Genomic DNA, 16,856 nt, shown 5'->3' with positions numbered 1-16,856 from the left:
GAGTGTGACGTCACTAAATATTAGGACCATCTGCCTGCCCAACACGCGCGCGCGGGCCTCGGCGCCGTCCAGCGAGCGGACCGACTCGGACGGACCCATGCACTGCTTGTACGGCAACTCGGGAAGTGTGAGTGTGACGTCACTAAATATTAGGACCATCTGCCTGCCCAACACGCGCGCGCGGGCCTCGGCGCCGTCCAGCGAGCGGACCGACTCGGACGGACCCATGCACTGCTTGTACGGCAACTCGAGAAGTGTGAGTGTGACGTCACTAAATATTAGGACCATCTGCCATCTGCCTGCCCAACACGAGCGCGCGGGCCTCAGCGCCGTCCAGCCAGCGGACCGACTCGGACGAACCCATGCACTGCTTGTACGGCAACTCGGGAAGTGTGAGTGTGACGTCACTAAATATTAGGACATCTACCTGCCCAACACGCGCGCGCGGGCCTTGGCGCCGTCCAGCGAGCGGACCGACTCGGACGAACCCATGCACTGCTTGTACGGCAACTCGGGAAGTGTGAGTGTGACGTCACTAAATATTAGGACTATCTGCCTGCCCAACACGCGCGCGCGGGCCTCGGCGCCGTCCAGCGAGCGGACCGACTCGGACGAACCCATGCACTGCTTGTACGGCAACTCGGGAAGTGTGAGTGTGACGTCACTAAATATTAGGACCATCTGCTTGCCCAACACGCGCGCGCCGGCCTCGGCGCCGTCCAGCGAGCGGACCGACTCGGACGAACCCATGCACTGCTTGTACGGCTACTCGGGAAGTGCGAGTGTGACGTCACTAAATATTAGGACATCTGCCTGCCCAACACGCGCGCGCCGGCCTCGGCGCCGTCCAGCGAGCGGACGGACTTGGACGAATCCGTGAATATTCAATCTATTTTATTATTTTTGTTGCAGATAATTCGTCCAATGAGAAGGAGAGTGAACATCATGAGGAGCGCTAAGAGGAAAAGTAAACTCACTTGCTATAGAAAAACTTTGCATCTACGATGTTACGGTATGTTGTTTGTGTATATGCAACCTTCATAAGAAACAATCAAATACATTAAGTCACTTGAAAATAAATCTATTTGTACTTTTTAGTTAAGATTTATTTATGTTTTTACTAGCTGAGATCTGGGGCATTCTGCAGTTTTTTGCATCATAATCGGTTTCTTTAAATGACTTTAAAAAGGGCATTCGTGTTCGACTCTTATGTATGTACGTTTTGTTGTTTCCAATTTTCTGCTACACTACTTACGGTTTGCGTTATTTTAATTCAATTTTTTGAATCTAAGTTTCAAATACATAGATGTTCTGGATAAATAATAAATGTCTCTATGGGAGAAGTTATATCGTAGGTTCGAATCAAATCCGGGGCATGCACCTCCAACTTTTCAGTTGTGTGCATTTCGAGAAGTTAAATATCATGTGTCTCTAATGGTGAAGGAAAAACATTGTAAACCTGAGAATTTTCTTAATTCTCTATGTGTGTAAAGTCTGCCAAACCGTGTTGGGCCAGCGTGTTGGACTAAGGCCTAACCCCGCTCATTCTGATAGAAGACTCGTGCTCAACAGTGAGATGAATATGCGTTTTTATTTTTAATGAATGATGTATTTACTAGACGTGAAACTTTACACAATTTTCATTCTGTTACAGGTAACGGGATAGCTCAAGACAGCAGTGATAATAACGATGTCACCAATGCTGACAATTTTGAAGAAAATTTATCTTTACCCAGCACAAGTACAGGTGATATTTGTAAAGTGTACTTTATAAAGTTTAAAAATTTGCTTTTCAGTAGGCCTAGCATGCGATGACGTCATATCTCGTGAAAAGAAATAGACAAAATGTCGACCAATGGCGGCGGAGTTGACCCAGTCCCATCTCTTTCGTTCCAACGCAACGAAAGAGATACCTGTATATCCGGTTGCGCGCTATTGTTTGAAATTTGTCTATTTATCTTCACGAGATATGTCGTTGGTCGCATGCCCAACTGTCGCTTAGTGAAGTATCTGACATATTGACTGAAAATTATATATTGCGTAAATTCGTAAATAACACACAAACACAGAATGTTTGTTACCTCGGGACCTGCTCTGTCAAAAATATATGATCATGATCAAACATTTCATGCAAACTGCATTATGAGTACAATTTAAATAAATACATTATTTATATATTTTTTAGGTTATCGTGGCCAAAGCAACTCAGCACTATTCCGGATAGCAGAAGTCGATTCTGACGACGATCAATCCGTAGGCAGTCAGCCGATTTCGCCGAGAAGCCAAAATGGCAACCAAAGCATTCCAACTAACCTCGTTAGCATTGTTCCGACGCCCATCAACGGGTCGAGGGATTCTTTGGGTGAATCGTTGACAATCGGTCGACCAGATTCCGAAAATAACAACCCCTCGCCACCCCCTGACAACCGGTTACGGATGATGAGACGAGTCAGAAGGAATGGAAGGCTCGTCCAGAGGTCAGATTCGAGCGAATCCCCACCACCTATGGATGCGAACGATAGACTCAATTCTGTTGCCATGGAGATGAGCACTCCCAAAGTCGGCTACAACAGGACAGTGGCTAGACTCATGAATGAAACGAATGAAAGTGAGCTGGAAAGCAGCTGCAGTACTGAAGGTAGTCTATGGCCGGCTCCGAACACTATGGCAACCCCTGACAGTGGGGTCGGTACCGCCGCGGGCAGTTCCACTAGAAACCAACCCATAGACGATGTCTCCGATGACCCGGAGTATCAAGCGATAAAATTCAGACAACGCGTTAAAAAGGCTCGACGTAATTACAGAAATCACATGGACTCAGATTCCAACTGAACTAACTGTAGATAATATTTAAATTATGTGTTTCATTTTAATTGTCTATGTAAATGTTGAACGCTCGCTGCCCAGAGGGCTCCAAAAGGCTAGAGCCGGAAACCAAGTTATTGAAAAAAAAAATAACCATTTTTTTTATTGTCTATGCAAATGTTGGACGCTCGCTGCCCAGAGGGCTCTAAAAGGCTAGAAGTGAGAGCTGTAAAACTAGTTTTAAAAAATAAATAGCTGATCAGAAAGGGACAGTGTTTATAGTACCTATGTGATAAGTTGAAAAAGACAATTCACCTGTACATAAAATGGCGGTGATTTAACAGCAATATTCGTTTTATTTATATTTATTTTAATACAATGTAACGTCATGTCAAAAACGTTACTCGAAATATTTATGAAACTGTATTTCTATTTATAGATTTTAAAAATATATAACAAAGATCTTGTACAAATAACGTTTATTTTTGAAGCAAAGCTTCTCATCACACTTTATTAAATCTACTCTCACAAAAATTATAAAATATGGAAGAGAAAAAAGCGACGTGTGTGATTCATATCAGTTTGTTATAGCAAAGGACTGTTTAGAGTATTTTCTTCGTTACAGCATACAGATGTTAAAGTCCGGCCGCTCAGAGATTGCGTTTCTGACATATCGTGAGCAAATGGGCGAATGCCAAATTAGCTTCTAACCACGTTAAACTGCGCTGTTACAAGGTTAATACAAAATAAGAAGGCAATAGGGATGATGACATTTTTTTAAATTGTATGTAAATTAAGAGTAAAGTAATAAAGTAGTAAAGCAATTTTGTTAAAGTAACAGGATATCTGCGACCATTACTTTCGGAGCTACAGGGATTTATAGGGCGGCATATTTGCGGCGGCACCACGGATCCCTGAAAAACGCCTCATACAAAATGTTAATGACGTCATACATAATAATGATCGTTATATGGGCGTTCAAACATAATTACAAATATCTTTGTTATTTATTCATTTATGTTTATAGTTCCTGTATTGAAAAATGTCTCATCGTAATGTAAGGAAGCTAAAAATTAATGAATCTTCATCTAATTACTTTTTAGTAGATTTTGAAAGGACAATGGTCTATTCCCAAACAAATTTTTGCTGACATTTTTTTCAAGCGTCTATGAATGAAAAAAATATAAAATGATAGATAATTATATTCTTAACAATTTATTCTTAAGTCTTAGTATTATGTCAAGTCTGGAATTAAAGATATTTATGTTTGAAGTTTTACAGGTTATGTTTTGTCAACAACGAATAGATATACCTACTTTTTAAATTAAAGTCTTAATTATTCCATGATTATGAAGCCAGGTATTTAGGCCCGATTAAAGAACATAAAAAGTAGGTTTGATCCCCATTTTTCTCTTAGACATTGATAATATACATACTTTATAAAAATTAATCTTCCTAATTAAATCTAAAAACCAACGTGGAATTTAAATACATTAATATTTTAAGTCAGTAATTAAGCGGGAGAATCGGTGTCCATAAACAGAAGCGGTCGTTAAAAAGGATGTAAGTACGGAAAATCACTTGATATCAGAAAAAATACAAGATTTACAAGAAGCATAGATACGCAAACAACGAAAATACGACGCGATGTGACAACTGAAGTGACAGTTCATAGTTGAATTGTTAGTGCATGTACCTTTATTTAAAATCATGTCGAACATACTTAAACAATAAATACGTTTGTAAACACTTGTCCCCTTCCTTTGATTATTAAAATATGCCATATGTCTTAATGTTGGTAATAATTGTTATTAACATGTTTGACTATTATATTTTGTTTATTTTATTAGTTAAATGTAAAATGCCGCTAAGTAAGAGTGAACTTTAGCAGTATTTTGTCATGGTTAGAAATAAGTAATTTAAATGCAATAGGAAGGTAGGTACATACTCACTTGAAAATCAAAATATTTATTAATATTTCAAAATAATTATATTAATTCGTTTAAATATTAGTATAGAATACGTGTAGTTCAATGACGATACTTTATTCGATTCAATACTGGCTTTTCGATACCGTGCGCGTCCCTAGTTGTCCAATAGATGTAATATTGGTATAAATAGTGTGGTTGCCATACTCAATTATTTAAATGTAATTGATGTGATTATATTTTACTTTATGGACATAATTAGACATTGTGCACTTTTTCAAAAAATTAAATAAATTATTTTCTACAAACTGTAATAGTTTACATTAGTAGACGCTTATGAATTCTATCAACAAACACCAGACCATTGTCCTTTAACAATCCGGACAACATTATTTACCCGAATGTCTCAAAAAATCAATATATTCAAACCTAGTCGTCATTGTAATTGAATATGTTTGTCAGTGTCATAAACGCAATATCTGAGCGGCCGGACTTTTATATGCAAACTGGTATCGCCCATTAGCACCAGATATTTTTTTTCCATTTTATTTTCTTCTATGCAGCGTGAAAGCTGAAAATGCTAAGACGAGAAATATTGTTAAAGGATAAAAAAAATATACATTGAAAACTTTGTCTCGTATAGAATGGGCAGCGTGGATTCAACAGTAGTTGTGCTACACTACAAATGACTGCAACTTATAGCCATAATTTATTATTGTGGAAAAATGACTAAATGTTGATGTAGTAGACCCCCTTTTCTAACTATTTTCTATATTTAAACTGATGTAAAAGTATATTTATTCTTTACTGCTGATTGCTGTTTGCAAAAGATGTTATTCTAACTGCCCACATTGTTTTAAAAGTTAAAAAATGTGTATATGTATTAAAAACTGTGACCATTATGTGAGCTCAGAAGCTTTTGTGTACAATTAAATATTGTAATAAGCAATGTGTTGGTGCTAGTTCAGTCGTTCACAAGTCTTAACTAAATAATACATCAAATAGCAACAATTTTATACTATTAGACATGTGACGTGCCAATAAAATCACCGCAAAAAGTGGTCTGAATTTAGCTACATTGGGCATACATGCACAATTTTGTGTTTACTTACTTACTATATATTTATGTATATACAGGTTATACTTCTTGAATACAACTCCATTATTGTAAACAATATTTAGGTATTATTTGTTTTAATTACACTCGTTTAATATGCGACTTAAGGAAATTAAGACAATTAGCCACTTTTGTTCGCCTCAGTTTCGAAGCGCTGGTCACATATCACTTATGAATAAAAGTCTTTGAAATATTGTTTTTTTGTACAGAAGTATGCATGCAAAGACAGTCTTAAGAAAAATTGGTTAAGACATTTGTGTATTACAGGATCAGCACCATTATGTGATATATTATTTTAAAATTAAATTAATTCTTAGTTTTAAGAGACGTCAATGTTTCCTGAAATGGTTATAGCATATATTCATGCTGATAAATAAACTGATAAATTAAATTTTCTTTTAATTTAACCCTCATCATAAACATTCTATTGTGCCTAAATGACAAGATTGTATTTCTGACTCGCAATTTCAGTCGTTTATTCGCAGTATTTCAAATGCAGACCCTTTTGTATTTGAATTCATATTAACAAAAACCGGCCAATAAAATCATGTTTGTTGTGTAGGAGCACTCCATAAATATTAATTTAATTGTAATATAATTTATATGGGCCCTATTTTTTATATAGTTTGGCTAATGTAAGTAGACTGAAATCACCCGCCAAATTAAAAAAAAATCGGAGTAAATTCTCAAAATTATAGTGCAAATAATGGAATAGTCTGAGTTTAATACTTATTTAAATGTATTCACAAACAAAAAAATAATTTCAACAAACTATGAAAACGCATGTTTTTTTAATTTATTTTAAATAGTTTTTAAATTTGGCGGGCGATTTCAGTCTCTACTTTTATTACAGACCCCTATGTTTTCCTAGATGACCATGGACGTCCATTGTTCTATGATAAATAATTGTCAAATTGACTTTGACATTGAATATTCATTTTGCCAATACGTCAACGTCAGTGTCACAAACGTCAAATGCAACAGCAATTTTTACTTTTGCAATTGCAAATTGAAAAGTTATTTCATATTTTTTGTCTTTTGTAATATTAATAAAATGGATGGTATATGTAGCTACAGTACATTTTTAGGGGCTCACAAGCCCCAACTAGTGCTCTCGGGCGTCCCAGAAAGTTTTTGGCCAACTTTATGTAAGAAACTTAAGGATCAAATATTCGATTCTGGTGCATCGTTTCAGTTGGTGAAAATTGACTACGAAGATGTTGAGAGAGAGCCATACGATCCTCTCTGGAGCGTGATCGCAATTAGAGACATAGACAGAACAGATTCTAGTCATATTTATCTTATCGACCACGCATGGACTTTTAAAGCTAACAGCATTCGAAATAACCTAAGAAATGTGCCGGTTCTCCTAGAAAGAATGTGTAATCTTATGCAGATCACTTCTGAAACAACAGAGGAACAAATAGATGAAGTGACAAAGTATGTTTGGAAATATGCCAATACATATGCTGTTGAGAGTGAAGCTTTATCTGTCGAAGATAGAGTGCCAGTGTGGTATGTAATGGATGAACTAGGTTCAGGAATCACTCACTCGGACAACCCAAACTTTCGCATGGTGCCTTTCATGTATGTCCCGGAACAACTCACTTATACATTACTTTTCCCTATTGAGAATGTAGATGAAGGAGACATTGTCACAAGAAACTTTGTGGAAGGCCAGTACTCTGATCCATTACAGAGAGAGGCTATGCTTATTCCCTGGAGATATTATGAGCATTTTGATGAAAGTTTCAGTCAAGTGGAGCCAGATGTAGAGTATTTTTTATCAGGACACATAGTTGAAACACTTCCAGCATTAGAGCTGTTGCAAAATCAAAATCTGCCAAACAAATTGAAAGTATATGCAGAGTATGAATACATTAACCAGTATTTGACTGCGCCAGAATTTGAAATTGTGGAAAATGAAAATGATGCAGATATCTTATGGTACATTAATCATTTTAAGACTTTCAAGGAATTAAGTGAGCACTCACCACATAAATTCATAAATCAATTCCCATTTGAATATGTTGTCACAATAAAGGATCTGTTAGCAGTTGTTGCTAGGAGACTACAGAAATCCAATGATGAGAGCAATGAACTTGAAACTTTACCTGCTTGGTTGCCAACAACATTTAACATGAAAACAGAACTACCTAAATTAGTGGCATATTACATGCAAAGAAGATCACAAGGCTTAGATAATCATTGGATCTGTAAACCATACAATCTTGCCAGAGGTTTAGACACATACATCACAGAATCTTTGGACTTTTTGTGCCGTCTACCTTTATCTGGGCCTAAAATTGCTCAAAAATATATTGAAAACCCTGTGCTGTTTGATAGACCGGACATTGGAAAAGTTAAGTTTGATATTCGTTATGTGATTTTATTGAAGTCGGTGAATCCTACTGAAGTTTATATTTATAATAACTTTTTCTTGCGATTTTCAAACAAAGCTTTTGCAATGGAAAACTTTGATGATTATGAAAAACATTTTACTGTGATGAATTATACACAAGGTGTATCGCTATTTAGACTACTGTGTAAAGAGTTCAAAGACGCTTGGTCTAACCAATATGCAAACTATGATTGGGCCACTGTAGAAAACTCTATATTCAAAATGATTTCTGAATTGTTTACTGCTGCTACTTTAAAACAACCGCCATGTGGTATTGCGAAGAGTCCACAATCCAGAGCATTATATGCAGCAGATATAATGCTTAGTTGGCAGAAATGTAATAAAGACGAACTTATACAACCAAAGCTACTTGAAGTGAATTGGATGCCAGACTGTCGTAGAGCCTGTGAATATTACCCTAATTTCTACAATGACATATTTTCTGTATTGTTTTTAGATAAAAATGTTAGCACATGTACTAAGATATTGTAATAGATTAAATACCTTGTACTTGCTATCATACTGTTACATGTATTTTGCTTGACCAATCTAAGAGTGTTCAAATTAAATTATACAAAATGAAATGGTAATTATTTTATTTATAAATGAACTGTTAGTATGATTTGCATGCTCACAATTATTCAAGTGTCCATTTTACTTTGGCATTGTACTTTTTTAATACTCAAAATTGAATTTTAGAGAGTGCAAATCTTATACTAAGGGCGTAGAAGAACAATTGTATCACTAAAGATTGCTTGATTTGATATTGTATTACCTACTAGCATAAATATAAATAATGTTAATGGAAATATTAATTTTTTTGCAATATCCTTCTGTCATCGTCTTGTATTGATCCAAAAGGATTGTCATCATCTACATCTCTGTGACTCAGCAATAGTAGGATTACAAGAACAGCAACAACCACAAAAAACAGGATCCAGTATCTTCTATAAATGCCACCAGCTCTTCTTGCTTGGGATGATGGAAGGGTATTTCTGAAAAAGAAACTAAATTTATATTGCCAAATTAAGTCATAAATAGCTTGGCTTTAAAAGTACTTGTTTTGTGATTTTTATATAATACATTGTTATGAACATATGTGTATTTTACTTACTTCCACCAACGGCTGATCCAAGCAAATGTTGATTTTTGTTTATATTTATTTTCGTCATGGTCAAAGTTTAACAATGGTTTCTGATCCAAAGATTTGTATCCTTTCCTCGATGCTTGAGCACCTAAAACAAAGTTATTAAAATTAATTACTTACTGTAAAATCAATGTTTATAACAATCTTTCTACTTTAGTTGATAATAATAATTAATTTACTTGACTGTTATCTGTGGAACACTTATGAATCTAGACGACATTGTCACTGAGCTAGATCTAACAGAAAATCTTCTGGACTCACGTGTTTTGGTGGATCCACTTACAAACTAGCATATTTATTATAAGAATTACTACAATGTCCAGTTGAATGATAATCCATTTCAAGAAGATGAAGACCAATATAAGTATTTCTATTTGTTTACCTTGCAGTGCATCACTTCTTTTTACTGATGTTCCATCATAAATATTGACAGGCTCATCTGGAATTTGTACAATGGAATGTGGAGTGCTGGCTGCAGACCTGTTAGTGGATTCATCATCACTGGCCCCTGCCGGAGCACCTCTTTGATGATCAATAGAGTTAGCAAAGAACTGTGTCTCATTGGGCGACTGGCTTCGTCTGCCAGCTGCACCTTTCAAATCTTGATCCTCTGAAAGCTACAATAAATTTTGTAAAATAACTTTTTTTCCTTCTAATATTAATGAATCACCTTAACACTAAATGTCAACCAACATATTAGGAAACAAATTTATCATGTCTGGTACAATAAAAAAAACCTCTTTTTGCTCAATTTATTTAGGACTTCAACCTAACAAGGATACTTTCATACTAAATTTAAATATTCATGTTCAAAACCTTAACTTGACTTGGATTTATTTAATTAGTTCTTGTTCTATTTTCAAATAAAGGTTATTCATTTTAGATCAAGAACTGTAAATAAGCAATTAAGCATCAACAATTTTATCTAGATACTGAGAAGCAATTTGGTTTTTTTATAACAAAATACTAACCAAAGGTAGGCCAAGACCAGCTCTGGCCCAGTTAACACCAGCCAGTTTTTCTCTGAGCACATCAGCCACAGGAGACACAAGGTTCTGTGGGGGGAACACGGGAGTAGCACAGGAGGGGCACTGGTAGCCTGCTGGTGCAGTCGTGCGGGGCAGTGCCCGATATCTTGACTCTGCACACTCCCAGTGAAATACATCTACAACAATAATTTGTTAAATGTTAAAAATCACACATAAATCTGTAACTTTGGCTTTACAAGTTATGTATTGAAACTTCAGTTAGTCAATATTTTCTTTTATTAAGTACATTAAGTATAGATAGAATAATATATTGTTTTTACAAAAAAGGAGCACTATTTTTATTTTATAGACATCAATTTAATAATCAGATGCTTATTTATTAATTTGTTGATAATATGCTGATAACATATTGTTAAACAACAATGCTAATCTAGGTGCCTAATCAATACAGCTGGTGGTAAATTTGTAGTCAGTAAGTATGAATTCAACTACTTACATGTTTATTGAATGTCATGTTTCCTGTATGAATGTTAGTTACAAAACTAACAATATGTAATGTATATCAGCTGCAATAACATAGAAATCTAGAAATACTTACGATAACAAGTGAGCCGAATACATTCGCCTTCAGATAGAGGCTTTGTACATATTTCACAAATAGGATTATAATCACTGTCTTGTAGCCACTGAAGGTATGACTGTATGATGCACTAGAACCAATAATACAATTATATATATAACAGTAAGTGACTTTAATACAATTAAACCGAGCGCTAATTACCTTTGGGTGGTTTGTAACCATGCAATATTCACAAACATTTACTCTGTGTTCGAAACAAAACTGGTTAGTCACCCGTCGTTTTGGACATTTACAAAGGCCCATTTTTATAGCCGACTTGAAAATTACATTAGTTTTAAAACATTTATATGTGAATTACTTATAATAAATAGAATAAAATTTATTTCGATGTCGGTATCGGATCCGAATTCGGAATTTCGGACCTTTATTGTCATCTGTCAGCCACGTAAATATGACGTAAGCAGCATTGCCCATGCCTATTTTCGTAATTTCCCCAAGTAGAAACAAAAGCAGTTTTAATTGTCATTGTTTTGTCCTAATAATTTAACATTTTTTTAACTATATTGAAAAATACCTGAGCTAATAAGTAAAAACTCTAATCTAAGCTGATTACATTTTTATTAAGTGTAAGTGTTAGTTATTTATTGTCATTTTCACAAAAAATAAAAAAAACCCTACGCTTAAATTCATATTTCCCGAAATCAAAGGAACCCGCTATAAAATAGCAATGCTGGATGCACAGATTAGTGTTAATAGCCTCAGAGGAATGCTTGTAGAATCATAGATAGTGCCTACTAAGCGATCACAACGATCACGCTCACGACCAAGGCCAAGTGGAATGGTATTTTAAAAGCGTTTTTGCACGTTAAATTAAAAAAAGAAATTGAAATTAAAATGTAGTAGTAGCAGTGTTCAAGTCTCAAAAAATATGTTATATTTTTTACGTACAAATAGAACGATAATAAACAGTTGTATAATTGAGCCTGTCTAAATGATGCGTTTGACGCACGAGACCGCTCGCGCGTTGACACTCGTGGGTACCCGAGATACTAGAGCTACGTTCAGATGCATATGTGCGTTTCCTCACTCGCGCATACGCGTGCAATGAGCGGGACTTAAACTATATAACTTCGACACGGAACTTTTTATTGACGAAGTTGATCCGTAAGTGGAACATAGTTTCGACTGAGGCCACAGACGACACTGAGGCTATAGCCGGCTCAGGCCAATTATTGTATAGTTCTGCCTCGCTAGACGTTACTTTTCTGTCAAAGTATATGATCAACGATCTAATGCGATTGTAAAAACTGTCTCTATAGAATCGATATTAAATAGATGTAATCGTGTTCGTCGGATAAAGAGCTTCGTAAAAATACCTTTTTGTGTAAAAAAACGGGCAAAACCTTCTAGTTTAGTATAAGATATATACCAAATCTAAGCTCGTTTTCCTTAGAAAATGACAGAAAATTTTGTTCGTTACTTTGAGTGCGATACAGGTCCTTCTATAATTGGTCTGAGAAAGCCGGCTATAGCGGTGTGGTGTAGCCTGTGGCCAAACTGTCAAATCTGACAATGACATACGTAGCGACGTAGTATTTAATCTGTGCTGTGCCTATTTAAAATATAAATACTGCCGATGGAAATGGAGTTTCATTAATTTGTTTACATCTCGTAAATTCCAAAAAATTACTAATAAAATGGCTTCTAAATTATTAGCACTCAGAAGTCTAATAAGTAAACCCCTAAACTTGATTGTAAACCAAACACCGCAAAAGCTGGATTTTGTGTATAACCTCAAAAGTTTTAGCACTACCTCTGTATCGAATATAAATTTCTTCAATAAATGTAATTATAGTAGAACACTAATTTTATTTACTATAGAAAAGATATATCTATGTCTATGTAATCTATGTAATTGATTACGCTAGTTGTTGGCTTGGAAAATCTATTTAAGTTTTCTCAACTTAAATGTTTTTTAATTTTATTTTAGTGCCTGCAGAAAAATTATGGAAATCAGTCACTTCTGTGAGTAATGCAGGAGCTAAAAAAGGTCGTGGTAAAGGCGCAGGGCGGATTCGAATTCGAGATTTAAACCGTGGGCAGATAATCGGCGTGGGGAAGGTTAACATGCTTTGGCCAGGTTTGTCGGCGCCAGTAATCAGAGGCAGAGAATTACTTAAACAGCAACGTTTACCTGATGACCCAGAGAGGTATTAAATAATAAAAACCATTTACTTGTATTTACGAGATGTTACCTTCACTTAAAAATATACAATGTTTAGAGTTACACAAAAATGTATAGAGAAAAATTTGAATGGGACAAGCTAGTTCTCCCACTGATTAGATTGTTTCTAAAATGTAAAAAAATGCTTTTGCTATATGTCACGAGTGTTCACGCAAGCTCAGTAGAAAAAGAAATGTTTTATTTTGAAAATCCTGAAACTGACACTAAGATTCCTATGTCATTTTCACAACTGAGACCCATGTAATGGCAATCTTGTAAACCACACAACTTAGGCTGTAGAGAATGAAACATACAAATATTAAAAACAAAACCTTTTGATAAATGTATATTTTGTCTAATTGTTTTTATGCAGTAGTCACTTCTAAAAGTTTGTAAATAACTTGTTATTTGTACACTAAAAGCTTTTCTATGTTATAATACAGAATGGAAAAGCTGATTAAGCTCAGAGACTCAATGACAAAATTCCGCCGATTAAAACTAAGTCCAATAGAGAGAGGTTGGTCTGGTTCACGCATGCCTGGCCGCAGCATTGGACCACCAGATCCTGTTGTAGATGGTAAATACTTGCAGTAATTACTTATTCTTCCAATTATCTAATCTACCAAATTGAATAGGTTCCTGAGGACCAAGGTGCTTAACAAGTACACATTTAAAATCATGGATAGCTTGGCAAATTATTGATGACAGTCCCATGGTATGCGGTGTGTCATTGTCAGTCATTGTCGACGACAACTCATACTTGATGACCTGTGGCTGTCAGAACAAAATGCATATGATACTCGAAAATAACTCATTTTATATCAATTATATATTAACTGATTTTTTATTTAATATTTAATAGGAAAATATTGTAGTTTTAATTTATTTGTATTTTTTAGGGTCCTGAACATATGTATGTACAAAAACAGAACCCTTATTTTAATTTGATATACACTTATTCTGCCAATGATTATTATATTAAAACATTTAATTAAATTGTTAATCTATTATACACATACTTGTATATTATAATATCTAGTTATGTTGTATATGATATTCAGAGATATCTGAAGACTTACTTGTAACTTAATAAGTTGTGTAGCAAACGCAAACTTGAAGTCTGTCAGCATAGCATGGAACGCAGCATACTTAATATAAAATTAAGAGATAAAATTAAACTCTTTACTATAAGAAACGTAACTAAAATAACTGATGTCACATACTGCATTAAAAAGCTGAAATGGAAGTGGGCAGGACATTTGTTTCGAAGTAAGAAGGATAAATGGTCAAGAGACATAACAGCTTGGTGCCCAAGGCACCAGAAAAGAAACAGAGGAAGACAGCGTCGTAGATGGGAGGACGATGTCATAAAAATAGCAGGTGTCGCTTGGAATAGACAAGCAAATAACCGTTCAGTGTGGCGGGCTCTAGGGGAGGCCTATGCTGTAAAGCAAGACAATCTCAACACGCCGGTGTCAATCAAATAAATTTGTAAATAATTTTAAGATATTTGTGATTGTTTAATAAAGGCTATTATTATTATTATTATTATTATAAGTTGTGTAGCGGTAAACTTTTTGCTGTGGACCATTAGAAGTGTTTTGAACGAATTTGTGAAGCTATACCATACATCTGTCTTTTAAAACAGCTGATATATTCTAATATGTTCTAATAATTATAAGCCAAAACATTAAAAAATAGTCTTTTGTCTTTGAATTCGTTTCTCTGGTTAAAATCTGGTAATGAGGTCATTATTAATTGATTGATTTTTTTTATAGAGGAGTTCACTGGTTTTGACACAAAAGTATTACAACTCAGATCTTTGTTGATCATGAAGGGCACTCTTGGACGTACTAGAAATTACCAAGCTATGGTAAGAATGTTGTAATTGTTGTATAAAGTTTATTTTTTTTATTTTAGAAATTGATTATTTTTCCAATGTACTTATTGTAATAATATTATAATCTGCCCCTCTTGCATAATCCGTTCTTAGCGGATATCTACTAACTCTTAACTACTTCCCTGCCAAATGTCATTTTTGTATGTCAAACGGTTTTCGAAATTTTGTGAAGTGATATTAAGATTAAAAAACAGGAATATAAAGAAACATTGTAGGTAATTTTTTATTTTCAACCTCTTTATGCAAACTTAAATACAGATCTGTTATGTTTAAGGTTGTCACTGGCAATGGTCAAGGTCTGGCAGGATTTGGTATTGGCAAAGCAAAAGAAGCACCAGCTGCATTGAGGAAAGCAAAGAACAGGGCTGGCAAGAAATTGATGAATTTTGAAATATACGATGGCCACACAAGTAAAACATTTAAATATTACTAGTTAATAATATTTCTATAATCTGCCGAATACATGTAATTAAAGTGTTTTTCAGATAGCATGGGTACGGTGACAGTTGTCTGTATGTCGTTCATATTGTAAATAGTGGCAAACTTAAAAGTGTGAAATGAACTGTCACCCACACCATCCTAAATAAAACAAACTGTGGCCATTACTTGGCAGTGTCATTGATAAATATTTAAGTGTTGTTTTTTTTTCAGTATTCCACGACTTCTTCACTGCCTTTGGAAAAACCAAATTATATGTACAAAAGAAGAACAAAGGTTATGGTCTGAGTTGTCACAGAGCAATCAAAGAGATATGCCAGGCCATAGGCATCAAGGACCTCAGGGCCAAACTGGAGGGATCAAACAATTTGCAGCACATTGTTAAAGCTTTCTTCATAGGATTGTTGCAACAGGTACAACAATACATTATAATATACATGCTATTCCAGGCTTAAAACTATGTGCCAAATTTCACTCATTTCTACTGTCGAACCAAATAGCTAAACTTTCCAAATTTACAGTATGGGTAGGGTAGGGTAGGGGTAGGGTAGGATAGGGTAAGGGTAGGGCGTCTGCTAGTAATCTAATAATATGTAAAAATTGCAAGTTTGTCTTCTCCAGACTCTACCAATTTTAATTTATTTAAATAACTTTTTTTGTATGTTGGGTATGAGAGTAGGGCTCAAAGTAATTTAATTTTTTAACACTATTTTAGTATTTTTGCATAAAAAATATTATAATACAAAACAACTGGATCAGCTAATTTAAATATAAATATGAGGTATCATGAATGTGTTATTTTCAGAGGACGCATCAACAACTTGCAGAAGAAAAGAAACTGCATTTGGTTGAATATAAAGCAGAGAACCAGAACTACCCCACCGTAGTGGCTAGCCCTGAGTACGTCAGAACCAAAGAAGAAATACCTAAAGACGAGACTCTGGATTTCATTCAATACGTAATGAACGATAGGGTTATTCTCAGACGAAAGAAATTCCCCCGTTTCTTCCAAACGATGCCGCATTATGAAATATATTTGAAAAAATACGAGAAATACAGAAACCATGAGAAAATTCGGTTGAACCTGAAAGCTGAGTATGGGGAAATCAAGAGCTTTTTGAATGACAAGTATCCAGAGCCAAAGGAAGGGAAAGAAGAATAGATAATAGTGTTAATATAGATTAGCTAAATAGTTATAATATTTAAATAAAGAATTCAAATAAAAAAATAACATTTTTATTTTTTATTACCATTTTTTGTACATCGCTCAAAATTGTGATACCAGTTATAAAATATATATGCATATTTGCAATGCAGTGAAGTTAAA

At 34.9% G+C, this 16,856-nt stretch overlaps 3 protein-coding genes across 4 annotated transcripts; 2 read left to right on the top strand and 1 right to left on the bottom strand.

Annotated features, from left to right (window-relative positions):
- The first annotated feature begins 6,804 nt into the window (after nucleotides 1-6,804).
- Nucleotides 6,805-9,347, top strand: LOC112044366 (tubulin--tyrosine ligase-like protein 12). Its single transcript, XM_024080193.2, has one exon. The coding sequence runs from the start codon at nucleotides 6,905-6,907 to the stop codon at nucleotides 8,741-8,743; it is 1,839 nt and encodes a 612-aa protein (XP_023935961.2). The 5' UTR covers nucleotides 6,805-6,904; the 3' UTR covers nucleotides 8,744-9,347.
- Nucleotides 8,831-11,420, bottom strand: LOC112044367 (zinc finger protein-like 1 homolog). Of its 2 annotated transcripts, none has more exons than XM_052888001.1 (6): nucleotides 11,169-11,420; nucleotides 10,986-11,097; nucleotides 10,370-10,563; nucleotides 9,781-10,015; nucleotides 9,366-9,486; nucleotides 8,831-9,258 (listed from the first exon to the last, which is right to left on the bottom strand). In XM_052888001.1, exons 1-6 carry the CDS (start codon nucleotides 11,268-11,270, stop codon nucleotides 9,063-9,065), a joined length of 960 nt encoding a protein of 319 aa, XP_052743961.1. In that variant the 5' UTR covers nucleotides 11,271-11,420; the 3' UTR covers nucleotides 8,831-9,062. The 2 variants fall into 2 exon arrangements, with proteins under 2 accessions (XP_052743961.1, XP_023935962.1); XM_024080194.1 differs by having other exon boundaries at nucleotides 8,831-9,246; nucleotides 11,169-11,418.
- Nucleotides 11,421-12,565: 1,145 nt separating this feature from the next.
- On the top strand, nucleotides 12,566-16,760 carry LOC112044374 (28S ribosomal protein S5, mitochondrial). The gene is made up of 7 exons (XM_024080205.2): nucleotides 12,566-12,812; nucleotides 12,958-13,177; nucleotides 13,635-13,768; nucleotides 14,970-15,064; nucleotides 15,366-15,501; nucleotides 15,743-15,942; nucleotides 16,335-16,760. The coding sequence occupies exons 1-7, from the start codon at nucleotides 12,665-12,667 to the stop codon at nucleotides 16,689-16,691; spliced, it is 1,290 nt and encodes a 429-aa protein (XP_023935973.1). The 5' UTR covers nucleotides 12,566-12,664; the 3' UTR covers nucleotides 16,692-16,760.
- The last annotated feature ends 96 nt before the right edge of the window (nucleotides 16,761-16,856 follow it).

Source organism: Bicyclus anynana, chromosome 21 (assembly GCF_947172395.1).
Source record: "Bicyclus anynana chromosome 21, ilBicAnyn1.1, whole genome shotgun sequence".
NCBI classification, from domain to species: Eukaryota; Metazoa; Arthropoda; class Insecta; order Lepidoptera; family Nymphalidae; genus Bicyclus; species Bicyclus anynana.
Note: the sequence above shows the minus strand (reverse complement) of the source record. Positions and strands in the feature narration are given on the sequence as shown.

What these genes read in the sequence shown, in the direction of transcription:
- LOC112044366 (XM_024080193.2), top strand. Translation starts at nt 6,905, where the DNA reads ATGGATGGTATATGTAGCTACAGTACATTTTTAGGGGCTCACAAGCCC.
- LOC112044367 (XM_052888001.1), bottom strand. Translation starts at nt 11,270, where the DNA reads ATGGGCCTTTGTAAATGTCCAAAACGACGGGTGACTAACCAGTTTTGT. An exon ending in TGGTTACAAACCACCCAAAG is followed by an intron (nt 11,098 to 11,168) that starts GTAATTAGCGCT and finishes TATTGGTTCTAG; the next exon opens with TGCATCATACAGTCATACCT. An exon ending in TGGATCAGCCGTTGGTGGAA is followed by an intron (nt 9,259 to 9,365) that starts GTAAGTAAAATA and finishes ATATAAATTTAG; the next exon opens with TTTCTTTTTCAGAAATACCC.
- LOC112044374 (XM_024080205.2), top strand. Translation starts at nt 12,665, where the DNA reads ATGGCTTCTAAATTATTAGCACTCAGAAGTCTAATAAGTAAACCCCTA. An exon ending in TTACCTGATGACCCAGAGAG is followed by an intron (nt 13,178 to 13,634) that starts GTATTAAATAAT and finishes GTTATAATACAG; the next exon opens with AATGGAAAAGCTGATTAAGC. An exon ending in TCATAGGATTGTTGCAACAG is followed by an intron (nt 15,943 to 16,334) that starts GTACAACAATAC and finishes TGTTATTTTCAG; the next exon opens with AGGACGCATCAACAACTTGC.